Source organism: Physeter macrocephalus, unplaced genomic scaffold (genome assembly GCF_002837175.3).
Source record: "Physeter macrocephalus isolate SW-GA unplaced genomic scaffold, ASM283717v5 random_9, whole genome shotgun sequence".
Lineage (NCBI taxonomy): Eukaryota > Metazoa > Chordata > Mammalia > Artiodactyla > Physeteridae > Physeter > Physeter macrocephalus.
In genome coordinates this window covers 184,417-210,813 of record NW_021145295.1, presented here as the reverse complement: position 1 = coordinate 210,813, position 26,397 = coordinate 184,417, and the positions used below count along the sequence as shown (strand labels likewise).

General features: G+C 51.4%; 1 protein-coding gene across 2 annotated transcripts; it reads right to left on the bottom strand.

Annotated features, from left to right (window-relative positions):
• Positions 1–4,064: 4,064 nt before the first annotated feature.
• On the bottom strand, positions 4,065–24,711 carry IL12RB1 (interleukin 12 receptor subunit beta 1). Of its 2 annotated transcripts, none has more exons than XM_024134260.3 (16): positions 24,608–24,711; positions 23,670–23,732; positions 21,958–22,075; positions 21,370–21,539; positions 19,267–19,406; positions 16,643–16,676; positions 16,046–16,168; positions 15,206–15,288; positions 13,903–14,140; positions 11,142–11,309; positions 10,322–10,459; positions 9,795–9,950; positions 8,062–8,196; positions 7,048–7,153; positions 6,653–6,734; positions 4,065–5,916 (listed from the first exon to the last, which is right to left on the bottom strand). In XM_024134260.3, exons 1-16 carry the CDS (start codon positions 24,666–24,668, stop codon positions 5,551–5,553), a joined length of 2,181 nt encoding a protein of 726 aa, XP_023990028.1. In that variant the 5' UTR covers positions 24,669–24,711; the 3' UTR covers positions 4,065–5,550. The 2 variants fall into 2 exon arrangements, with proteins under 2 accessions (XP_023990028.1, XP_054938047.1); XM_055082072.1 differs by having other exon boundaries at positions 7,048–7,195; positions 24,608–24,683.
• Positions 24,712–26,397: the final 1,686 nt, after the last annotated feature.

Sequence of the window (26,397 nt, the reverse complement as noted above, 5' to 3'; positions counted from 1 at the left end):
GCCACTGTCCCCAGAGTCCCCTGATACCCCAGCGCCATCCTGGTTCAAGGGAAGAGGCAGAGACAACATGTCTTTGTGACCAAACCACCCACAGGCTGCTGGAGAGACAGAAGAGGCAGGTATCTGGGGAGGTAAACTGAGGCAGCCTGTCCCCCTGATGGAAACATGCATCCTGACTCATGGTGGGATGAGTCTCTTTCTCAAGAGAGAAAGACACAGAGGAAAGGAAGTTGAGAGTGGGGGCAAGTGCTCTGGATAAGCCACCTTAACCATTTTACAGACTGGAACACTGAGGCCAGACAAGTTGAGTCATCGGTTCTGGGCTGAACTGCAGCAGGAAGAATCTTTGAACAACTCACAAATCAGGTCTCTAACTCTTCTGCTCCAGAATGCCCACCCCCACCCCCCACCAACTTAAGAATAAAACTCTTAGGTCCCCAAGCCCCCGGAGGCTGTGACCTCTATCTGTCCCCCTCACCTACTCCCCACGGACCACATCTGCCACAGGGCCTTTGCTCTTGCTGTTCTGGCCTCTCTTCACCATTGGGCCCTAGCACCACCTCTTCCAGGAAGCCCTCCCTCACTCCTGTTCCTCACACTTTCACTTGTCACTCTCCCAGGTTTATTATAACTCTCTTTGTGATGATTAGATTAACATCTGCCTTCCCTACCCAACCAGGAACCCCTCATGCCTGGACCCATTCTGACCTGTTCGGGACAGGAATTGGCATACAGTAGGTGCTCAACACTGATTTCCTGAATCACTGAAGGAATGAAGCTGTGAAAGGGGGGTCTACCCCAGTCTTGATTCCTGGAGCTGCTGGGAGGAGCTGAGGGATCAACACTCAGAGGAGCACCAAAATAATGAGTACACAGCAAGCGCTCAATTAACACTGGACCAGGGTTCTGCTAAGTAAGGTTGTCCAACCCATTGAGGTAGGGCCCTCAAGCCAGTGCACTGAACCCCTTCCTTTTATAGAGATGGACAAGTAGAGGCCCAGAAAATGACCCTCCTGTAGGAAATTTTCTAGCAGCAGAAACAGAACTCAACATGGCTTTAACAAAAAGAGAGCAAGAGTGGTGAGCTTCAGGCATGGCTGGATCCAGGAACTAGGACTCCATCTCTCTGTGTTGCTGTCTTCCCTGCAAGCTTCTCTTCCAGGCAGCCTCAGCCTTCCCCCAGTGGAAGCAGGGTGTTCATTTTTCCCATTCATTTCAGCAAGAATTTCTGGTGGTGCTCAATAAACACCAAACTCCTACCCCTTGGACCCAGGGGGTGAGTTTGCCAACTCCAAGACCACAGTTGTGTGCTACCTGTGGGCCCAAGAATGGGATGGCCAGCATGGGGGCATTTAGCTCCCTGGAGGTTCTGCTGTGTATGTGTTTTGGGGGCTGGGGGAGATGCTGGACTTGAGGTGGGTAGCTCTGAGCCCCTGGGGGTCAGGTCAGTCTGGTCTTTCTCATGAGGCTGCTGACCCAGCATCCCCTCCTTCCTGTCCACTTGGTTCTGCCACTGTCCAGGCCTCTTCCTCAGGCTGGAGACCAGCCCTAAGGAATGAGGAGGGCTGATCCTCAAGGGAGGGCATATCTTGCAGAAGGCACTTGAGCAAAAGCTGTGAAGTGGCAAATCCAAGGGAGGGAACATTCGCAGAACAGTAAGCAGCACTGTAGCTGGAGCATTCGGATCAAGTCTGTTTCCCCATCTAGATGCATAGATGGGGAAACAGAAGACCCCCAAAGAGGAGGGGCCTGGACCTCTCGATTCCCGGCCCTACCGGCTGCTAGACCTCCCTCACCCAAAGGTCCCATCTCCTTTTGCCACAAAATTCAGTGGTACTGGGTATTAATCTCCACCCCGCCCTCGTTTAAAACCGGAAAAGTCTGTTTTGGAAACTCCCTGGGAGGTGGGAGGGGGGCTGGGCGGACTGGGCCTGGGAGACACGCGCAGCTGCTGCCACCTGGTGGCCATGCAGGGAATCAGAGCCAACTCATTTAAGAATGAGGGGAGGACTGCCCTGGTGGCGCAGCGGTTAAGAATCCGCCTGCCAATGAGGGGCACAAAGGTTTGAGCCCGGGTCCGGGATCCCACATGCTGCTGAGAAACTAAGCCCGTGTGCCACAACTACTGAGCCTGCGCTCTAGATGGGGGTCAGGTCAGTCTGGTCTTTCTCATGAGGCTGCTGACCCAGCATCCCCTCCTTCCTGTCCACTTGGTTCTGCCACTGTCCAGGCCTCTTCCTCAGGCTGGAGACCAGCCCTAAGGAATGAGGAGGGCTGATCCTCAAGGGAGGGCATATCTTGCAGAAGGCACTTGAGCAAAAGCTGTGAAGTGGCAAATCCAAGGGAGGGAACATTCGCAGAACAGTAAGCAGCACTGTAGCTGGAGCATTCGGATCAAGTCTGTTTCCCCATCTAGATGCATAGATGGGGAAACAGAAGACCCCCAAAGAGGAGGGGCCTGGACCTCTCGATTCCCGGCCCTACCGGCTGCTAGACCTCCCTCACCCAAAGGTCCCATCTCCTTTTGCCACAAAATTCAGTGGTACTGGGTATTAATCTCCACCCCGCCCTCGTTTAAAACCGGAAAAGTCTGTTTTGGAAACTCCCTGGGAGGTGGGAGGGGGGCTGGGCGGACTGGGCCTGGGAGACACGCGCAGCTGCTGCCACCTGGTGGCCATGCAGGGAATCAGAGCCAACTCATTTAAGAATGAGGGGAGGACTGCCCTGGTGGCGCAGCGGTTAAGAATCCGCCTGCCAATGAGGGGCACAAAGGTTTGAGCCCGGGTCCGGGATCCCACATGCTGCTGAGAAACTAAGCCCGTGTGCCACAACTACTGAGCCTGCGCTCTAGAGCCCGCGAGCCACAACTACTGAGCCCACGTGCCACAACGACTGAAGCCCACGTGCCACAAAGACTGAAGCCCACGTGCCTAGAGCCCATGCTCCGCAACAAAGAGAAGCCACCGCAATGAGAAGACCGCGCATCGCAACGAAGAGTAGCCCCGCCTGGCCCCAACTAGAGAAAGCCTGTGCGCAGCAATGAAGACCCAACGCAGCCAAAGATGAATAAATAAATAAATTTATTTAAAAAAAATAGAATGAGGGGAGGTCGGGTGGCGAGGGTACAGGAACCGGGCAGATTCAACGTGTGTCTGGGGGGCACGTGTCCTGCTGCGGGGCGTTGGGTGTTAGGACCAGGGAAGAACCCCAGGTCCTGGCCTGAGCCCTGGGCAGAGGGGCGGGGCTGGGGGACAACCAAGGCTCCTGTTATTAGCAGTCTCAGCCCCACTGCCCCTTGGGCTGGTCCACCACCCCCACCCCCGCCTCCCAGTCCTAACTTTGCAGAGTGCCAAGTGATCATCTAGCTCTGTCTCCCCCAGATTGGTTTCTCCTGGGGGCATCCAGAGGGAGAGATTAATAAATGTGTGGAATGAATAAATTAATTCTCAGGCTCCTATTGGGGGATTTTGAACAGGACATTCAGGCTTTAGTCAGGGGAAAGATACTCATTTATTAAGCCTCAGACACCCGGTCCCCGCCCCGCCCCAGAAGCTCTGTGAAGTCAACATTATTATCACCCCCATTTAATTAATTAATTAATTTTTGGAGTTTAGGTGAATTTTATTCTAAATTGGGTAAAAAACTTAACAACAGGGCTTCCCTGGTGGCGCAGTGGTTGAGAGTCCGCCTGCCGATGCAGGGGACACAGGTTCGTGCCGCGGTCCGGGAAGACCGTCACTGTCGCGACAGTGAGAGGCCCGCGTACCGGAAAAAAAAAAAGAAAAAAAAGGACTTAAATATAAACTTACTGATTCAGTAATTAAATTGAATGTAATAGTTAACTTGTTTTGTTATTAAGTTTTTTTCTCTTTTTTTTTTTGTGGTACGCGGGCCTCTCACTGCCGTGGCCTCTCCCGTTGCGGAGCGCAGGCTCCGGACGCGCAGGCTCAGTGGCCATGGCTCACGGGCCCAGCCGTTCCGCGGCACGTGGGATCTTCCCGGACCGCGGCACGAACCTGTGTCCCCTGCATCGGCAGGCGGACTCTCAACCACTGCGCCACCAGGGAAGCCCCCCCTTTTTTTTTAAGATTTAATTTTATTTATTTTTGGCTGCATTGGGTCTTCATTGATACGCGCGGGCTTTCTCTAGTTGTGGCGAGCGGAGGCTACTCTTCATTGTGGTGTACGGGCTTCTCACTGCGATGGCTTCTCTTGTTGCGGAGCACGGGCTCTAGGAATATGGGCTTCAGTAGTTGTGGCGCACGGGCTTAGTTGCGCCGGGGCATTTGGGATCTTCCCGCACAAGGGATCGAACCTGTGTCCCCTGCATTGGCAGGAGGATTCTTATCCACTGCGCCACCAGGGAAGTCCCCGTCCTATCTTTTTAAACCACTCAGTGATTTTTAATATTTAATACAATCAAACCTAATGAAAACTCTTTTTATATAAATCTTTAAAATTACTGGGAAACTAAAATTTAAATCCCATTCATAACTGCACTGCACAAATACTTGATATGCAAGATAATCTACATCTTCCCAAAGACGTTGTGGCTTATAGTAAGGTATTTTCTTCCTCTCCACCATAAGTTTACTGAACTTTCTCTTTTGTTTTCAGTTTTTTATTTTCTTCTACAATAGCTTCATATTTCTCTTCCATTTCTGCCAATTCTAGGCGAAGCAGCTCTATTTCTAGATTTTCTGGGGTAGCAGCTCCTAAGCAATGTTTTAAAAAATCCAAAGCACTATTAGGTTTCTCTGGTTCTTCGTATAAGACTACCAATACCTTGGTCAGCGTATCCAGCACCCCCGACTTCTCCAAGTACCTCCAGAACTGATGGGCGGCTTTGTAATGAGCCATAGTGAAAGCAGCAGCCGCGTTTCCATTTTATTTTTTATTTTATTTTTTCAGCCCCATTTTATAGGGGAGGAGTCTGAGGCCAGGGAGGGGCCAATGCCCCCCTCAGAATGCTTAGAGCCCCCATTCTTTTCCTCACACCTAGATCCCCCAAGCCTGGAGACCCTGCAATGCAGCCAGGAACTCTGCGCCCAGATTCCCCATCCAATGCTTCTGGGACAGGATGCCCAGCCCAAGACCCTGGGATCAGCCTGAGACCCTTTGGGCCCCCCTCCAGTCTGTCTCACACACCCCCAACAGGCCAACAGCACCCTGCTCCATGGATGCCAGGCCCTGGCCCTGGGTAGCGGCTCCCATTTCATGGCAGTTTCTAGGGTTCCCACCACAGGACATGTGGCAACCAGTTCTGGACAGAGTGGGTGTTGGTGGGGGGCACTGAGGCCAGAGCCTGGGCAGTGGGGATGGGGTCTGAGTAACTCCGCCTGGGTTAGACTCCTGCCTGTGTTGTGTGGCCACAGCCCAGCCACTCGCCCTCTCTGAACCTCACTGAGGCTCACTGAAATAGGTTAATAAGACAGCCATGTACCTCAAGGCGGTTATAGGGATTCAGGGCATCACGTGTCTGGAAAGAACAGGCTGGGTATGCAATAAGCACTTAATAACCAACTGTCGTGATTGCGATCGTTGGTGTTCCTATCTGTAAGAGGAGACAGATGTTTCTGTTTCTCCCTGGGAACAGAGTTTGGGAGTCTGCCTTAGGTCTCCCAGGAGCAGCAGGAGTCCAGCTGCCTGAGTAGGGCTGTCCTCCAGACTGTCCTGCCGGCCAGGCCCCAGAGTCCCAGCCTCAGGGCATCCCTGCCCCCATTTCCTGTCCTTCAAGGGCAGCTCCGTGTCCAGGGCTGGCTCAGGGGCACCCAGAGGCAGCTCCATCTTCTCCTTGAGAAACCCAGCTGTGTCCACGTCAGCTCGCTCTCCTTTGTCCCAGGATATGTTCACCACCAGGGCCTCTTGCTGGGACACCTCCTCCGGGAAGTCTGCCGGGCTGGTCCACTGCCAAACCTGGAGACGGATGGTGGGGTCAAGGCTGTGGGCAGGGCCCTATTTCCCATTCACACAAGGATGGAGTGGACCAGGTCCCTTCTGGCTTAATTCTCTAAAACCCGAGACCAATTCAAGGATCAGTTGGAAGGGACCGCCATTTCTCTTTGGAAAATTGCCCCTTCTCCTCTCTTAGTTGATGTGGTTGGGGCAGGGCAGTAGCCCCACGCCAGCTCTTGCCATTGGCATGTGATCCTGGCCCAGCCAATCAGTACACTCCTACCCCCTGGTTCTAGTGATAGGCTAAGGGATGGGCATATGACCCAAGCTGGGCCAATCAGTGATGTCCCAGAATTCTGCTCCAGTTAATGGGAAAAATGGATACCCTGCTTCCACAGGGGGAAGGCTGAGCCTGCCTGAGGTAGATGCCTGAAGGGAGGATAGCACCACAAAGAGATGGAGTCCTAGTTCTTGGATCCAGCCATGCCTGAAGCCCACCACCCTGGAATTTTTTTTCCATCAGGTTCCTTTGTGGAACTCACTTCAGTGCTGTTTCTGCTACTAGTAAATGACCCACATGAGGTTCCCCTTTGGGTTCCTATTTTCCTGTCTATAAAATTGGACAGGCTTTTGGAGTCCTTGCACCAGTGGGTTGGGGGAAAGTAAAATGAGTTAATGCATGGCCATTACTCTTCAGAGCCCTGGTCCAGATATGGACCCAATAAACAAGACCTGGAATTAGAAAGGGGGCCCTTACCTGCTTCCCCTGGCTGCCAGAGAACTCCACGGCAGTGCTGGCACAAGGTGTGGGCAGGGGTGGGCACAGGTGCCTTACAGCCCTGGGGAGGGAGGAGAACTGGTCAGTGCTTCTGTTTGTTCTTACTTTTTAATTGTTCTGACTTATGTTTTTCATCTCCATTAGGTTATAATAAGGGGCGTGAGAATGTGGCTAAGGGGTCAAGGGTACGGGAGACTGACAGACCCGGCTTGAAATCCCAGCACTGTCACCACTGCTGGATGCCTGGGGCTGACTATCTGGGCCTCAGTTTCCTCATCTCCAAAGTGGACATAAAAACCTACTTGGGGGGAGCAGTTATTACTATTCTTACTATCACTATTACAGATAATCTCGGGGGAAGGGGTGCAAGTTACCTGTTCAAGCCGAGGTACCCAAAGATTCCCAGGAGAAGGATGCTCACGAAGCTCCCCAAAGATGCGAGGAAGATGGACAAATCGGACAACTCAGAAACCTGGACTTCTGGAAGCAGAAGAGCTTGGGCTGGGGGAGAGCCACCTCCTGCTTCTCATTGAGGAGGGAGCGGGAGGGGCGGGCCCTCCATCAACTCACTGCTGACCCTGGCATACTGTGAATCCCTCTGTGCCTCAGTTTCCTCCTCTGTGAATTGGGACCCCGCCTGCCCTGTGACTACAGGATAAAGCCCTGGCACACAATAAGTGCTCAGGACACTGTAGCTCCAAGAGCCTGCAGGTAGGGCCTGTATGGTTGCTCTCCCGGACCCAGACCAGCCCACCACACGCCCAGTCTGACTCACTGGTTCTCTTGGGACCAGATTTCACAACAAGGACAACAGGCAGGGACCGTGGCAGGAACAGGGATCATCTGGTCTCCAAATCTCTCATTGCCACACACCCCAAGACAATGGAGCCCAGCTCCTTATGTTTATGATGAGATATTCATTCATATTCATTCATTCACTCAATAAATAGCCCCCCTGCTCCCTTCCTCTCCCCAGGAGCCCCAAGGCTGGGGGAGGCAGAGCCCACACAGACACCCACACACACTCCCAAGGCATCAGGCCAGGTAGGAGGGGCAGTGGGGGGGGGTGCCCAGAAGGAAGCCTGGAAGGCTTCCTGGAGGAGAGAGCTTTTGAGCTGAGTTTTGAAGGATGAATAGGAGTTTGACAAGGAGACCAAACATTCCAGACAGAGAGGCCTGCAAGGGAAAGGCAGTGTGAGAGAAGGTTCATGAGGGGAAGCTGCAGCAGAGGTGAAGGAGTTGGGAGCAGGTCAGCCTGCGACTTTCACCTGAGAGGGATGCATGGGAAGCCATGGAAGGATGGAGGGTCAGGATGGAGGATCACATGCCGACATGTGGGATGGGGCAGTGCATGCTGGGTAAGTACCCGGGCCCGCCCCCTCACTCACCGATGGTGAAGCGCAGGGGCTGGCTCCAGGCGCCCCGCCACTTGGCTGTGTCTGCTCGAACCTGCACCTTGTAGGCTGTGGCAGCCCGCAGGCCCTGGAGGGTGATCTGGGTCTCTGTGGCTTTCACTGACAGCTCTGTGGGCGGGAGGCAGCGTGGGTCCCTAAACCCCCTTTATTCTGGCCTCCACCCGGGGGGTGGGAGTGGGGGCTCACAGACATTTTGCTGAATAATCTTCCCTAAATGCACCCATTCATGTCAAACTTATTTGGAAAATATTCTTCATCAAAATATTCAGTGAATGATGCTGTTTTTTCTCAAATTCTGGCCAATTTGCCCTTCACTCGCTCCTAGCCCACTCCTTTCCAGCCGCATCTGCCTTCTCCTCAGAGCTCCCTAAAAGGCACCAGGTTCAATCCCAAACCTCAGGGCCTTTGCACTGGGTGTTTCCCTGGCCTGGTTCACCCTTTCACCAGATAACTACATGGTTTCCTCCCTCATCTCTTTCCCGTCTTTAGGGACAAGGTTAGGGTTCACTTTGTCTAAGTTGTTCCCCGAGTGTCCCCAGCACCTCAGCACAAAGTAGCATCTCAACAAGTGTCTGTTGAATTGGATGACTTTTTTTTTTTTTTTTTTTTTTTTTGCGGTACGCGGGCCTCTCACTGTTGTGGCCTCTCCCGTTGCGGAGCACGGGCTCCGGACGCGCAGGCTCAGCGGCCATGGCTCACGGGCCCAGCCGCTCTGCGGCGTGTGGGATCTTCCCGGACCGGGGCACGAATCCGTGTCCCCTGCATCGGCAGGCGGACTCTCAACCACTGTGCCACCAGGGAAGCCCTTGGATGACTTTTAAAAAATAAAGCACCCCATAAAATTCTTTAAAATGAGAATACAGTTGTTGGCTGTCATACAGAAGAAAAATTCCTAGAACCCTAAATCCATATTTGTTGTAAATATTCAAGAAGAATATTCTTCAAAAGAAATTTCAGGGAGGTTGGTACATTTGGCCAAATGGGCATTTGGTGCATAAATCTTCAGCAATTTGACTTTTGGCAAACTGGTTTTCAGCAAATGGGCTGCTTCCAGCTGTGCCACTGTGAACATGTCACCAACTCCCATTTGGCCTCATTTACCCCCTCTAAACAACAGAGGGTGACCAAGCTGATGGAAGAATGTCTATGTCTGATGCCGGAGCAGCCCCCGTTCCACCCTCCTCCCCACTACCCGCCACCCCCGGTCCCGCCCCTGTGCTGGGCTCGAGGAGGGATGGCAGGACATAAACTCATGGTCTTGGCGGGCTGGCCTGTTGCTGAAGGAGATGGATGGGCGAGGCTGTATTCCCGCAAGGATATGTTACCCAGTGGGGAGGAAGAGGCTCCCAATGTGGGAAATGACAGGAAGTTCCAGGCCTGGTGAGACCTGCCCTATACATCCTCATTTCTTTCCCTCCTATGGGGCAGGAAGGGGCACCTAACTGAGCTCAAATCCAAGCTTGTTTAACCTTTGGGCAGGTGAATCCCTCTCCAGGCCTCAGTTTCCCCATCTGTGGAATGGAGACAGTCATCCCCGCTCCATGGGAGTTGCCATCTAAAGGGCCAGTCAAGACCCTTGAGTCCAACTCTATTGTTCCATGGGTGTGAAAACCAAGGCCCAGAGAGGGACAGTGAGGTGCCCAGGGTCACACAGCAAGGCAGAACTCAAGCCCAGAGCCAGGCCAGGCCTGTGCTGCCTCACGTACCGGATACTTGGTTGCTGGCCTCATCCTGGCAGCGCACAACGTACTCCTTCAGGACGCCGGGGCAGGTGCTCAGCAGAGATGGTGTCCAGTCCACAGACACTGAATCCTGGCTGAGTTTCTTTACAGACACATGTTGTGGGCTCCCGGCCTCTGAGGCTGCAACCAACATCCTTTACCACGGTCAGATCCAAGGGTGTTGGTTGAGTACTTCCTGCCTGCCCAGCCTGCTACTGTCCAGAGACCCAGGGAACCTTGGCCACAGAGTCAGCTGTGTCTGGGTTTGTATCCCAGTTCCAGCACTCCTGGTGTCATCACTTCCCCTCTCTGAGCCTCAGTTTTCTTACTATATAATGGTGCAATGCCTCTCGGAGTATCTTAAGAGTTGACTGAGCTGACTCCTATGTGTCTGGCTTCTGGCCAGGGCCTGATATGCAGTAGGTGCCTCTAAATGGTATTCCCCCTTCCCGATACCCAAGGACACTGCCGAGTCCCCTGGGGAGACCACCCTGCAGGTTTGGGCCACTCACCATTGCCTCCAAAGTGGTAGGTGGACAAGACAGTGGACCACGAGGTGGGCTTCTCCGGGTGTGCAGAGGCAAAGATAGTGATGCGGTAACACTCCTTCTGCCACATTGCCCCAGATGCTTGGCTCAAGCTGTGCGTTGCTAGAAGAATTAGCAAGGGCCAGACCAGTAAATAGATTGTGTCCCAACCTCCGCACCTGTGCCGTCTGCCAGGAACTCTTAGAGCACTCCTACCCATGCTTCAAAGCCCTTGCACCAATGTCCCCTCCTCATGCCCCTTCCCACCCCGTCCCCACCCCTTCCCAACCCGTCCCCACCCCCTCCAGCACAGCTCCTACTCTATGGTGCCAGGGTGTGTGCATCCAGCTCTGTCTCCCCTGGCTGGGAGCTCTTTGAGGGCCAGGCTGAGGCTGAGGCTTCCTGGGGCCCCGGCCAAGACCACGTCAGAGAGTGAGAGGCTGCTTGGGCCATTTGGCACCTGCCCTTTCCCTCCAGACGCCTCATTAATTTGCCACCTGCATCTTGCTAGCTGCCACCTTTCCTGGTAAGGGTGAATGTTTAACAAACACCCTGGGACGTGAGACTCATTACCCACTGGAGTGCGACTTTCCCAGGGCTGAGCCCTGACACCCCAGGATCCCAGCAGGAAGCTCCAGACCTGCATGAGTGGAAGGGTCTGTCTTGTCCTGTCCCCACCTCTGTGTGACCTTGAGCAAGTGGCAAGACCTCTCTGGGCCTCAGACACCCCACATGGATGATGCCTGTAGGTTTAAGCTGACCAGGAGCTCTAATGGAGGATGCAGGGCAACCGATATTACGGTACCCATTCCAGCAGGGTCCCGGTCCTGGGGTGCCGTCAGGGTGCAGGTGGCAAGGCTCTCGTCCTGGCCCTGGGGCTGCCACTCAATGCAGTACGTCATGCCCTGGGCCCGGGCTGGCCAATGCATGGTGGTCCTGTTGGCTCCGGTACTAATATTCAGAACCCCTGGTTCTGGAAGAAGACAAGGGAGGCGCATCAGGATAGCTGCCTCATGCTCCCCCCAACCCAAGGCTCCTATAGCCCCATCCCACCCTCTTGACCAGCTCTAATCCCCCAGGGCCAGGAGTGTCTGTATCTGGCTCTGTCTCCCTACGCTGGGGGCTGCCAGGATGGGGGCTGCGCACAGAGGGGGACAGCAGGGGCTGTTTGAATGAATCGAGTCCTCCCCCAGCCTGACTGTGGGTTCCCTGCCAGGATGCCCACAGTCAGTTCTCCCTATGCTGCCACTACTACCCTGTCAGGCTAGAGGGCATCTCCTGGTCTAGCAGATGCCTGGCCACCCACCACCCACCTTGCCCAGCGGCGGGTGGCTGTGGTGGAGGAGGAGCCTCCCAGCTGGACCAGAGCTCAGAGCTCAGAGCCCCGAGGACAGACCCACTCAGCCCCCTGGGCTCATCTCTCCCAATCCCTACAGCAAGGGCACCTGTACCAACCTGAGAGGTGGGTACTGCTTCCAATTCTAGGGACAATTACTATCATTTATTGAGTTCCGACTGTGTGTGCCAGGCCAGTGCCGAGCATTTTACAGGCGCCACTTTCCCACAAAGTCGGACCATGATCATCCCAATGATATAAAAACGGAGGCTCGAAGCTGGAGAGCCACCAGCCCAAGGTCACATAGCGAGGCCATGGCCCAAACCAGACCAGGAGCTGACAGACTTGCTGCTGTGCCACCCTGGCAAGTGGCTTCCTCTGTCTGAGCCTCAGTCATCTCATCTCTGAAATGGGCATCATCATAACAGCCCAGCTGGGTGCTCAGCAGGATCAGGACTAAGGCGAAGCGAGCAGGGCACTTATCTCGGGCATGAAATTAAGGAGGCGCCAAATAACTCAATCACCAAGATCAACACTCTTCTAATGCAATATTTGTTAAAAAATCAAAATGAATCTAAAAATATGTACTGAGTACTATTCATGGTTGCCAAACAATGGAAACAGCTCAAATGTCCGTCAGTGGAAAAACAGATAAACAAAATGTGGCCCATCCACACGGTGGACTATTACTCAGCCATAAAAAGGAATGAAGCACTGATGCATGCTACAATGTGGATGAATCTTGAAGACATCAGGCTGAGTGAAAGAAGCCAGACACAAAAGGTCACATAGCTTATGATTAATTTCTATGAAATGTCCAGAGCAGGCAAATCCACAGAGACAGAGAGCAGATTGGTGATTGTCAGGGGCTGGGGAAGGGGGATGGGGAGTGACTGCTAAGGGGGATGGGGTCTCCTTTTGGGCGTGATGAAAAGGTTCTGGAACTAAACAGAGGCGATGGTTGCACAACATTGTGAATGTAATTAATGCACCAAATTGTACTTGTTAAAGTGGTTCATTTTGATATGTGAACTTTACCTAACTAAAATACATATGTTTATATACATACATATAAACCTTAATTTTAAAATTTTAGATTTTTTTTGAGGTAACGCTGGTTTATAATTTTATAATAATAAAAATGTTTCATGTGTACAACATTATATTTTGACTTCTGAATACCCTACTGTGTGCTCACCATGAAAAATTTAGTTTCCATCTGTCACCATACAGTTGATCTCCTTTACCCCTCGCCTCCCCCTGCCTCTTCCCCTCTGGTAACCACTAATCTGTTCTCTATATCTATGTATTAGTTTTGGTTTGTCCATTTATTTCGTCAGTCAGTTGTTTGTTGGTTTGGCTGGTTGGTTGGCTGGTTGGTTGGTTTTTATATTCCACATCTGAGTGAAATCATAGGGTATTTGTCTTTCTCCAGCTGAATTGTTTCACTAAGCATAATATCCTCAAGGTCCACGCATGTTGTCGCAAATGGCAACATTTCATTCTTTTTTATGGCTGAGTAGTATTCCATTGTATACATGCACCACATCTTTTTTATCCGTTCATCCATTGATGGGCACTTAGGTTGTTTCCATATCTTGGCTATTGTGAATAAAGCTGCAATGAACATAGGCGTGCATATATCTTTTCCAATTATGTTTTCTTTTTCTTTGGATAAATACCCAGAAGTGGAATTGCTGGATCATATGGTAGTTCTAGTCTTAATTTTATGAGGAATCTCCATACTGTTTTCCATAGTGGCTGCACCAATTTACATTCCTGCCAACAGTGTATGAAGGTTCCCTTTTATCCACATCATCGCCATTGATTTTTTCATCGTGTATAAATAATGTATATATTTAATATATGCATACATGTATATAAAATGAGCAAAATGTCTAGATTTTAAATAAAGACAGGATCAACCCTGTATTTGCACGACCCCGCCTTGCTTGCCACACCCTGATCTTGGCCCTGGTCCCAATAAAACTTTATTTACAAAAACAAGTGTTTTGCCTGGGCCACAGTTTGCCAGTGAGAATTTTTTTAACTATTACACTATAACGCTATGCATTTCTTAATGCTATGCATTTTGAATACTGACTTTACACACTCCTAAATTAGACACCACATTACATTTTTGTGCCTCACTTGCTTCACCCTAGTCTAGCTGAGGCTCAGAGTACGTGCTCAGCTCCAAGGGGTCCCCCCACTGCCCAGCCAAAGGCACCTGAGTGGGTGTAGGCAGGAATGTGCCATGTCTGGTTGGGACCAAGGCCAAAGCGATTCCGGGAAACGACAGCCAGGTCATAGGCGGCACCCGAGAGCATGAGCTTTTTCCGCAGGCGCAGAGTCCTCGTGGCCTTGGCCTTACATGGGCAGGACAGCATATGCAGGTGGACATGGTAGGCCACCTCCATGCCTGAGTCGGGACCGAGGCAGCCTTCCGGAAGCTCCAGCTGGGGCAGCTGTTGTGAGTGTGAGAGATGGTTTGTGGGGACCTGAACATGCACATCGTCCCCGTGGGTTGACATCAGGATGCTGCCCATGAGCACAGGCTCATCCACGGGCCACAGCTGATGACATGTATGAAAATTTTTTTTAAATAGTCAACCTCGGGCTTCCCTGGTGGCGCAGTGGTTGCGAGTCCGCCTGCCGATGCAGGGGACACGGGTTTGTGCCCAGGTCCGGGAAGATCCCACATGCCGCGGAGCAGCTGGGCCCGTGAGCCATGGCCGCTGAGCCTGCGCGTCCGGAGCCTGTGCTCCGCAACGGGAGAGGCCACAACAGTGAGAGGCCCGCGTACAGCAAAAAAAAAAAAAAAAAAAAAGTCAACCTCAGTGCTGGCAAGGCTGCTAGGAAACTGACACATCCACTGCTCATTGGTTTAGTGGGAGGGGGGAATAATTTGGTAAAACCCACTGAAAGCCAGAGAAAAAAAATGCTTCTGTCTTTGGACCCAGTTACTACAAGCCTGGAAATTTTTCCTAAGAAAAGGAATTCAAATTATAGGAAACCTAGGAAGAGAAGGAGCTTCACTACAGCTTTATCGTGCCAGCCCACTGGGGACCTGGCAGAATCAATTATGGTGAAGCCAGGGGTTGAAATGTATGGTGAGTTTGCCCCGACTCAGGCAGGGGATTTCCCCTCTGCGCCTCAGTTTCCTCCTCTGGAAAATGGGTTCATTCGACTGTACTTAATGAGTTGTTTGGGGGACTTCAAAAAAATCGTCTCCCATCCAGACCAGCACAGTCAACTCCTTCCTGGCCTTCCAGCTTCCACGTGAGCCCCCCAAAATCTGCTCCCCCAATGGCTGCCAGAGGGAGCCTGTGAACACCTGAGTCCAGCCATATCCTTCCTCTGCTCACACACCCTCCATGGCTCCCCATTACCTTCAGAGTTCAACCCACAGTCCTTCCGGTCCCTACCACCTCCACGGTTCATCTCCCTCCTTTTAAGCACTTCCACTCCAGCCTCTTGTCTCCTTCTCTCTGTCCTCAGGCCACCCCACAGGCCTGCGATGGTCCCGTTACCTGCTCGTGCAAGGTCACCCGCCTCCTCCCATCCGGGCGGAGCTGCTCCACCAAGAACCTCACCTTGGCCTGTGGAGGGGGTTCTGCAATGAGACAGCAAGACAGTGACACTGGGGGTGGGGCCCTTGCTCACAAAGTCCTGCAGACCCTGGATGGGGACCCGGGACCTTTTCCTTCCCTCCCATGAAACACAAGATTCCATGGGTCGTTAAGTAGTTTTCAAAATCTGCAAACATGGAGATCCACTCCACGACAGTGTGAATATACTTAATGCAACTGGCTAAAAATGGTTAAAATGGCAAATTTTATATTATGTCTTTTTTTACTACAATTAAAAAAAAAGTCTGAAAACAGCCATCAGAGTTGTTTCCCAGCATACGCACTTGGGTAGGCAGGAGGAAGCTCCAGCTCACAGGGTAGGGGGACAAATCTTGACAGTCAACCCCCCCATCTCTCCCTCCTACCCCCACCTCGGGCCAAGTCTCCACTCTGGAGCTGCCCTGGCTCCAGCTTCCTGTGTCATTTGGGAAAATCTGCCTTCACGACACAGCCACTTGCACCCATCAACTCCTTGCTCGGCTTTCAAAGAACAAAACCCACCAAACTAATTGGAAGGAGAGAAAGACTGATAAATGTTTTCTTTTTATTACGGATTTGCCACAGTTTACAAAGTGAAACTTGCCCACTGCCCTGCCACCTTGCACTAATTTTCCCTAATTTCTTCGGCAGCCTTATTTCTAACATCCATCACCTTATTGCTAACACTCACCACCTTATTTCTAATAGCACTACCACCTTTCTAACGCCTGTCTCCCTTCCTGTGGTCCAGGGTGTTCTCACCGGGGGGGATGCACACAGGGCTGCTCCAGCTGCTCCAGGGACCTCCGGGGACCCTTGGCCTCAGCCGTCGCCGCAGCTGGAATTCCTGGGCCGTGTCCATCTCCAAGGGGTAGAGGCATGACTCTGGGAAGAAGCAGATCAAACATCAAGCAAAGGGGCTGTCCCAAAGCCGGGAGCGCCCAGGGCTTGGCACTGGTCACTTAGCCATCATGCACATATTAAGCTCCAACTGTGCACATGCACTTATTGAGTGCCAACTGTGTACAAGCACTTATTGAGAGCTAATCATGTGCCGGACCCTGGGGACACAGCCAGAATAGGCCAGGTCCTGTGCTCTTGGGGCCTCAAGGATCACCCACTTCTTCTACTGTCTGGAGTTCAAGTCTCAGCAAGGCCACCTACTAGGGATGTGCACTTGGCCAAAGGCTTCACAAGCCCAAGCCTTTGTTTCCTCACCTGTGAAATGGGAATAATCCAATACTGAACTACAAGGAGGTGCAAACAAGCCTACAGAGAATTTAGCACTGGGCCTAGCACACAGTGGGTGCCTAATTAATGCTAACTTGCTACCGCTGTCGTTGTCACTATTATTCTCACCGAAGCCAGCATCATCCTGATGTCCACAGTCGCCCTAAAACAAGACCATATTTATACATTGTTTTACATTTGGATGTTGAAAATTCTAGCGCTTTTGAAATTTTCAACAATTAGTTTGCTAAATGCAACATGGAACCCTGGATTGGATCTGAGAACAGAAAGAGGACATTCTTGGAAAAGCGGGTGATAATCCAAATAAACTCTGGAGTTTAGTTCATAGCAAGGGACCAGTGACAGACAGACTTGGGAACGAAAGCCATTAACCTGTGGGGAAGCTGGGTGAAGGCGCTATGTACTTCTTTGTAACTTTTCTGAAAATCTAAGATTATTCCAAAATAAAAAAAATTTTTTTTTTTAAAGAATTATTTGGGGGAATTTCCTTGCGGTCCAGTGGTTCGGACTTGGCACTTTCACTTCCGGGGCCTGGGTTCAATCCCTGGTCAGAGAACTAAGATCCCATAAGCCGAGTGTCGAGGCCAAAAATTTTAAAAAATAATAAAATAATTATTTTAGGAGGCAAAATTATATTTTTATAATTTCCTTAAAAAATATTTTAAGAGACAAAACCTATCTGTCTGTGGTGTCGTGGATGAGGAGAGGTAAGTTTAGGACCCAGCTAGCCCCACACTCCCCGGTTGATGCTGAGAGGTCCCTGGACATCCTGAGCCTCAGTTTCCTCATCTGCAAAGGGGGGCTGAGAGGGTCCACTGCAGAGTGTGTTAGGGGGCTGGAGATAAAAAGTAAAGAGATGCCCCTCCCCAGCAGAAGTCCCATGTCACCTGCCTCTGACTGATCTGAACCCATTCACTTGATGGGAAAACTGAGGCTCAGGGAGGGACACAACATTTGGAGGGAAGATGGGGCCCAAACTGAGGCAACTCTCTGGACTCAAGATGCTCCCAGGCTGAGGGAGGGGGAGACACCACAATTCAGAAGCTGGGGGGGGGTCTCTGTCTCTCCCAAACCAGGGACTCCTTGGGGACTTGGTCAGGGCTGAGGTTTCTTGCAAGCCTAGGCTTGCCCTGCCTGCAGGGGACAGAGGGGAGAATAGAGTAGCTGAAACATGAATGAAGGTCCAAAGAAGACATACAGATGGCCAACAGGTACATGAAAATGTGTTCAACATCACTAATCATCAGGGAAATGCAAATCAAAACCACAATGAGATCTCACCTCACACCTGTCAGAATGGTTACCATCAAAAAGACAAGAGATAACAATTGTTGGCGAGGATGTGGAGAAAAGGGAACCCTGTGTACTGTTGGTGGGGATGTAAATTGCAGCAGCCACTATGGAAAACAGAGTGCAAGTTCCTCAAAATATTAAAAATAGAGCTACCATATCATCCAGCAATACCACTTCTGAGTATCCAAAGAAAAGCAAAACACTAATTGGAAAAGATACATGCACCTTCATGTTCACTGCAGCATTATTTACAGCAGCCAAGATGTGAAAGCAATCTTAGTGTCCATCGATGGATGAATGGATAAAGAAATGTGGTACATGTATCAGTGGAATATTATTTAGCCATAAAAAGAAGGAAATCCTGCCATTTGCAACATGGACAGTCCTTGACGGCATTATGTGGAGTGAAATAAGTCTGACAGAGAAAGACAAATACTGTATGATCTCACTTACAAGTGAATTTAAAACAAACAAAAAACCAAACTCATAGATACAGAGAACAGAGTAGTGGTTGCCTGAGGTGAGGGGTAGCAGGTGGGCGAAACGGGTGAAGGTGGTCAAAAGGTACAAAGTTATCAATATAAAATAAATAAGTCCTGGGGCTGTAATGTACAGCATGGTGACTATAGTTAACAAGACTGAACTGTATTGTCTGAAAGCTGCTAAGAGAGTAGATCTTAAAAGTTCTCATTACAAGAAGCAAAATCTGGAACATGCCTGTGTGGTGACGGATGTTAAACAGACTTATTGTAGTGATAATTTCACAATGTATACAAATATCAAATCATGTACGCTTGAAACTAATATAATTTTGTATGTCAGTTACATCTGAATTTTAAAAAGGAGGGACTTCCCTGGAGGTCCAGTTAAGACTCTGTGCTCCCAATGCAGTGGGCAGGGGTTCAGTCCCTGGTCAGGGAACTAAGACCCCACATGCCACACAGCACGGCCTAGGAAAAAAAAAAAAAAAAGGAAAGGAGGGGGGGAGGGAGGAATGGTGGAAAGGTAGTTTCCTGGAAGAGGTAGCCCTTGAGCTGGACCCTGAAGGTGGGTTGGATTCACATGTGCTCAGGTGGAGAGGAGGGCATGCAGGTGGAAGGAACTGCATATACCAAGGCAAAGAGGCTGGAAATCCAGGGCATGGGCAAAGAATGATGGCCATTCAAAAAGGGGCCAGAGGAAGCATCACGCAAGTGAGGGAACCTAGGGCCAGCTGAAGATAAGGATGCCTTACTGAGGGTAGTGGGGAGCCATGGAGGGTGTGTGAGCAAGGGAGATCACAATCAAATCTTCATGTCAGAGAGACCCAGAGGCTAAACATGGGGCAAGAGTGGAGGCCAGGTAGGAAGGGTGATAGATACAGAGATTGCAAAACTGATGGGAGAGGTGTGAGGGTGCCCTGTGCCTGTGCAAACCCCTGATCTGGGGAATAAACTCACCAACTTCCACGGGCTGCCAGGTGTCCGATGCCGGAACTGTACCTCAGCACCATCCTGGTGGGCTGGGGTCTCCCACTCCATGAGCAGCTGCCCCGCTGACCTGGACACCTTGATGTTTCGTGGGGGAGGGTCGTATTTAACTGGAAGCAGAGTTGGGGGTTGGGAAGGGGAAGCCGGCATGTGTGTGAGCTGTTGGTCCTGAAAATTCTGGAAAATCTTCCCATCAGCCTCCTGGCCCATAGTAACCCACCAAGCTCCCAAAATTTGAATCAGAGACACCTCTACAGGTCCCATCTAAGCCTGGGGTTCTATGGGTCAAAGAGTTAAGATTTATACACAGGATCCTATTAGTAAAGGTGTCTTTAAAATATTAATACTCATTGCTGGCAAGGCTGTGGTGAGACAGGCACTTTTGTAAATTGTTGATGAGAGGGTAATTAACTGATTTTATTTTTTTCTGAAGGACTATTAGGGAAATCTTACTAACTTTTTAACCCCACTTCAAGGAGCCTGGCCTGAGGAGAGACATCTATCATGCTTTCTGCATCTCGGTCATACTGTGCCTGATTCTAGCTCAGGGTCTTTGCACTTGCTGTATCCTCTGTTTTGCTGTATCCACACTTCCCCATCTTTATTCCTACTGGATCTTTTTCATCCTTGAGCTGGAGCCCTCCCTGACCTCCCAGCAGTATCTCATCATGTGTAATGATCATGCCTTGTCCATCACCCTACGTGAATCTGGGCTCCATGAAGGCAGGGACAGGGTTGAGATTAGGGTGAGGAGAGTGAGGTAAGGTTGTACAAATACAGGGTCAGATCCTGTCTTTATGTGAAGTTCTGGAAAATTCCCTGGCGGTCCAGTGGTTAGGATTCTTCACTTCCACTGCAGGGGGTGTGGGTTCGATCCCTGGTCGGGGAAATAAGATCCCGCGTGCTGTGCAGTGCGGCCAAAAAAAAAAAAAAATCTGATATTTGATTTGTCATGGCTTTTTTTTTTTGCATTAATATTGATTTTTTTTAATGTTGCATCATGGGACTTCCCTGGTGGTCCAGTGGTCAATACTCCGCACTCCCAATGCAGGGGACCTGGGTTCGATCCCTGGTCAGGGAACTAGATCCCACATGCATGCTGCAACTAAAAGATCCCTCATGCTGCAACTAAAAGATCCCGCACGCTGCAACAAAGAACCCTCATGTGGCAACAAAGATCCTGCGTGCCACAACTAAGAGCCGGCACAGCCAAATAAATAAATATTATAAAGAAAAGTTGCACCATGATATGGTTTATAATGACTACTGAGGTTTTTTGGCATCCCCATAACATTTTGTGGCCAAGGAGGGTGCCTCATTGATCTCACCCTTGTCCCAGCCCTGTGCTATGACCTCCAATGGCCTCGCCCGTGTCCCCTATGACTGAGCATGGCACACAGTAGCAGTTCAATGAGTATAAACTAAGTATATGTTATTGATTCATGAAAACAGATTTTAAAGACCGAACATGGGGGACTTCCCTGGTGACGCAGTGGTTAAGAATCCGCCTGCCAATGCAGGGGACACGGGTCCGATCCCTGGCCCGGGAAGATCCCACATGCCGCAGAGCAACTAAGCCCGTGTGCCACAACTACTGAGCCTGTGTTCTAGAGCCTGCGAGCCACAACTACTGAGCCCATGTGCTGCAACTACTCAAGCCTGCGCACCTAGTGCCCGTGCTCCACAACAAGAGAAGTCACCGCAATGAGAAGCCCCCCCACAGCAACGAAGAGTAGCCCCCCTGCTCTGCAACTAGAGGAAGCCCGCACACAGCAATGACGACCCAATGCAGCAAAAAGAAAAAAAAAAAAAAACTATAAGACCCAACAGGGTCTTGGCCACATTACAGTGTCAAGGAGAAACCGGAAGCTACCTAAATGTTCATCCGTAGGGGATCCGTAAGGGGACCATGAAAGACTCTGCCAGGTTACATGACGGAGTTGGATGTAAAAACAGCTGGCAGTATCCAGCCCCTTGCCAGGGACCCAGAATTCCCCCAGGTCTAGGCTTGGGGACCAGAGGCTTCTCTGGGTGAGGAAGTGGTAGTGGGGAGGAGGAGAACAGGGTGCTGACCTGAGCTGTAGAGCTTCAGGGTAATGTTGGGGGACTTCTCTGTCCAGTTGGCAGCCCGGGATTCCACCCAGAGAGTGACAGCGTGTAGCACGGATATGCCATCCTGGTCGGAGAACTGCAGCTTGGTGGCTGAGCCTGCGGCAAAGTAGCAACAGCGCCCAGGCTTGAGGCTGCGGAAAGGAGGGTGTTGGTACTGAGTCTCAGCGGCCACAGCAGATGATGTGTATCACATCCCAGTATCCTTTTCTTCCCCTTTTACTCCCACTCCCCAGCCTGGGGGTTTCTTAGGGATCAACTTGGGACTAAGGGAGTTACAGGATCCCAGAATCTCCTAACATGGGCTGCCACAGAGAGAAGGAAGAAATGAATAGATGGATGAGTAAGTCACAGGGTGAGGATGAAGGAAGGACCACAGGGATCCGAATTGCCGCCCAAACTGGATACCCACCCATACTGACCCCGCAACACATATCCCCAACCCTCCCTTCTGACATGAGACACTGAGGCCCAGGAAGGGGCAAAGACACTGCCGAGGTCATACATCTGAGAGTAGAGGCAGGGGGTCAGGAGCAAAGGCAGGATCCTCACCAGCATCTCAGGAAGTGGCTGACCCCAGCTGCGGGGCCCTCATATTCCCAGGAGCATTCGTAACCAGCGTTGCTGAGTATCCGGTAGCAGTTTAGGTCCCGGGGGCCCGAAGCTAAGCCTGGAGGTTTGAGAACAGATTAGAGTGGGGGGGGGCGGGGTCCCCAAACTGACACACCCCAGAGAGGAATCTTTGTGACACTTATGCAATCCAGTGTCACCTCAGCCTAAACACGCTGTGACTTCCAGCACCTTCCTGTGCTCTTCCCGCCTGCCTCCTGCCATCTCCCTTGCACCTCCTCCTCCAGCCACTTCAGCCTCCTCACTGGTCCTCAAACACACCAGGCTCACTTCTACCTCAGGACCTTTGCATGCGCTATGCCCGCTGCCTGAAATGTCCTTGCCCCAGATCTTGACATTCCAATTTCTCCTTCAGTGTCACCTCCTCAAGCACTAGGCTATTTGAAGCAGCCCCTTCCCTCTCCATCCCTCACCCTGCTCTGTTTTTTTCATAGCACGTCATTGTATTCAGGATATGCATTTGTGTGCACCTTGTCCACCTCCTGCACTAGGCTGTGACCCCAGGAGGACAGCTGGGCTCGCAGCTGATTCCTTCATGTCTAGAACTGTGTCTGAACGTAGTATGTGCTTGGTAAATATTTCTTGAACGAAAGAATAGAAACGCCTTGTCCAGTGGCAGATTAGTGAGTTTGTTACAAGCATGAATGTTCCAGCAATGCTTGCCTCGCAGCAACTTCAAAATGTTTAACAGCTGCTTAGCCCCACATGCTGACCGATCAGGACGGATACAGACACCAGTCCTGCGACTCGGTTAGGGAGCAGATGAGGCTTACGGAGTAGATGAGGCTTACAGAGGTGACTGCTCCAGGACACCTGAGTTTGCTGAGGACAGGCCATCAGGCTGTCGGGTTGGGGCTCCTGAGACCCCAGTCTTTGGCTGGGCAGGAGGGAGCTGAGGGAGTGGCTGCTCAGGATGGGTCAGTCAGAGCCCAGTACAACCCCTTCCTCCCACGATGGGGAACTGCCCCAGACCTGAGTCTGCATCCGGATACGGCGGATCCTGAAAACAGCACCCCATGGTGCCACAGGCTTCAGCTGCAAAGGCAATGAAGAGATAATGACAGTCTCAGCCTTTCACTGCAGGGGAGGGGGGCTTACCCAGTGACCATCCATGCACCTGCCCACTTTCCCATCCTTGCACCCACCCACCCATCCACATTTCTATCCATCCATCCATCCATCTGTCCATCCATCCACCCATCCACTCATCTATTCAGCCATCCATCTTTCCACCCACCCACCCATCCATCCATTCATCCATCCACCCATCCACTCATCTATCCATACATCCACCCATCCATCCATCCACCCACCCATCCAGCTCTCGGGCCGCTCCTCTAAAGCAATCCAGAGTCTCCTGTACCTCTCCCTTTTGCTGGTCTCCAGCCCTGCCTGACCTTTAAAAGCCCTGAAACCTTGCTGATCTCCAGTTTACGGAGAGGGAAACTGAGGCACAAAGAAGTTGCCCGAGGTCATGCAACAGCAGAGCTGGGATGAGAGTCCAAATCTAGTCATCTGCTGGGGGCTGGGTCCCTTCCCATTCGATTCCACAAGATGGAGAGTATGTATATTACATACACTGGGTACATAACACTATATTATATATACTCCCACGATGGGGAACTGCCCCAGACCTGAGTCTGCATCCGGATACGGCGGATCCTGAAAACAGCACCCCATGGTGCCACAGGCTTCAGCTGCAAAGGCAATGAAGAGATAATGACAGTCTCAGCCTTTCACTGCAGGGGAGGGGGGCTTACCCAGTGACCATCCATGCACCTGCCCACTTTCCCATCCTTGCACCCACCCACCCATCCACATTTCTATCCATCCATCCATCCATCCGTCCATCCATCCACCCATCCACTCATCTATTCAGCCATCCATCTTTCCACCCACCCACCCATCCATCCATTCATCCATCCACCCATCCACTCATCTATCCATACATCCACCCATCCATCCATCCACCCACCCATCCAGCTCTCGGGCCGCTCCTCTAAAGCAATCCAGAGTCTCCTGTACCTCTCCCTTTTGCTGGTCTCCAGCCCTGCCTGACCTTTAAAAGCCCTGAAACCTTGCTGATCTCCAGTTTACGGAGAGGGAAACTGAGGCACAAAGAAGTTGCCCGAGGTCATGCAACAGCAGAGCTGGGATAAGAGTCCAAATCTAGTCATCTGCTGGGGGCTGGGTCCCTTCCCATTCGATTCCACAAGATGGAGAGTATGTATATTACATACACTGGGTACATAACACTATATTATATATATATATATAATATATATACTTGGTCTTTATCCCTTCCTTAGCTATTTCTCATTAAACTCTGGGAAGTGGGAAAGATTCAGAGCTTCAGCCCACTCCACAGAAGACAAAATCAAGACCAGAAGGGAGATGCCCAAGTCTGACATCAGAATCCATGATTATCCAGCTCACATTTGACAGAGGGAAAGACTGAGGCACAGAGACACAGAAACAACCCTGGGAACCGGGTCCACAGCCCTCCACATATACACGCATAGCGCCCCCCGCCCCGGCAAGAAGAGCCGTGACTCCAGCGTAGGGGACTCACCGCCCTGCCGGGGGAGCAGGAGGAGAAGGAGGGGGACCAGCCTGGTCACCCGTTGCCCCATTAGGTCCTCAAAGAGGGCGGCAGCCCCAGACGAGCTTCTGTGCTGCTGGAGAGGCCCCAGCCACCCAGGCCTCACCCAGGAACACATTAAAGCTTAGCAAGAAAAACTAAAAAGAAAAAAAAAAGTTAGGTGTCATGGCCCCTCCCAGGGAAAGTCAAAGTGAAAGAGAAACCCAGGAAGTCAGCCTGGGGGTGGTGGCCTCATTCAAACCACAAACCCACCCGAGCCCTGGACCCTTAGCCCCAGGTCCAGGGGGTCTTTTCTGCTGGCCCCAGACTGAAGCTGGACACTGGGTGAGAGCCCCATGGGTGGCCTGGGGCTCTGTGCCCTTGGCCAGGTCTCCAGCCCTCTCTGGTCCACTTCTGAGACAGGAGCTAAATGGGAGGCCAGGGTCTTCAGACGTCAGAGTTCACTCTCCCAATAAATTGTTATGATGTGCTTGCTGTAGGCTGGGCCCTCCGAAAATGTCCACCTCCCCATTTCCCGAACTCCAGCCTCAGGGCACCCTGGGTTCCAGGTCTGGAAGAGTCTCCTTGCTTCATTTAGACTCAACTTTGTTTTTTCTCTGTGTCTTTTTCTCAGCCAGAGGTGGAGAGGTTGGGGGGTGGGAGGGGGGGTGGTCTCAGTTTCTGACCCTCTCTCCGCACTGTCAACAAAGGCCCAAAATGTCCATGGAGAAGAGCTGATTCATGCTACAAAGTGGATGAACCCCCAAAACAACAGGCTGAGTGAAAAACTCAGACACAGCAGCCCATATGTTGTATGATTCCATGTATATGAAATGTCTGGAACAGGCAAATCCACAGAGACAGAAGGTAGATTAGTGGTTGTCAGGGGCTGGGGGAGGGGAATGGGAAGTGACTTCTTATAGGGATGGGGCTGCATTTTGGGGTGCTGAAAATGTTTTGGAACTAGACAGAGGTAATTATTGTACCATATAGTGAATATTCTAAATGTCACTGAACTGTATATATTAAAATGGTTAATTTTATGTTATGTGATTTTCACCTAAAAAAAAAAAGTTCTCAGAGTCCAGGTGGGCAAAGAACAGGGTAAGGGTCTCTCCTGGGGGAAAGCATCTAGGGAAACTGAGGCCCAAGAGGCCAGGAGGAAGCCCTTTCTCTGAGAGCCAGTCCTGAGGGGCAGCTGGGCTGGCCAGGGTCAGGCGCCCAGCAGTCCATGAAGTCAGAGCCATCGGAACAAAGAGGCAGTGTTCCAGGCCTGGCACAGTGGGGACGGGGACCCTGTGACCCTGCACAGAGCAGTCTTCACAGGCAGCAGGGCCCAGGCCAGGCCAGGGGGCGGAGTAGGTTTGAGGCCTGGGGGAGGGTCAGAGACAGAGAGAGACAGAGACACAAATGGAGAGAAACATAAAGATAGAAGGGACCACTGGAGATAGGGGTAAACCCATGGTCCCACTCTCAATGATCCTGAGACCCCTACCTCAGATGCCCCCTTTCGCAGATGGAGAAACTGAGTCCAGAGACACCCAGACCCCTCAGGGCCCCAGCTAGAGGTGAAAACATGGATGCAAACCCTGAGGCAGGGCGACCCCCACAGTGGGGCTGAGCTTTGCACCTTCCAGAGTAAGGCCCATGCCCCAGGGCTACTCCCTACCTCCCACCAACCCCCCTCCCAAAAGTTGGGCCTCCCAGGCCTCAGCTTTCCCATCTGCAAATGGGCTGGAGTGTGGATAAAAGAGGGTTGCTGCCCACCAGACAGCCAATAC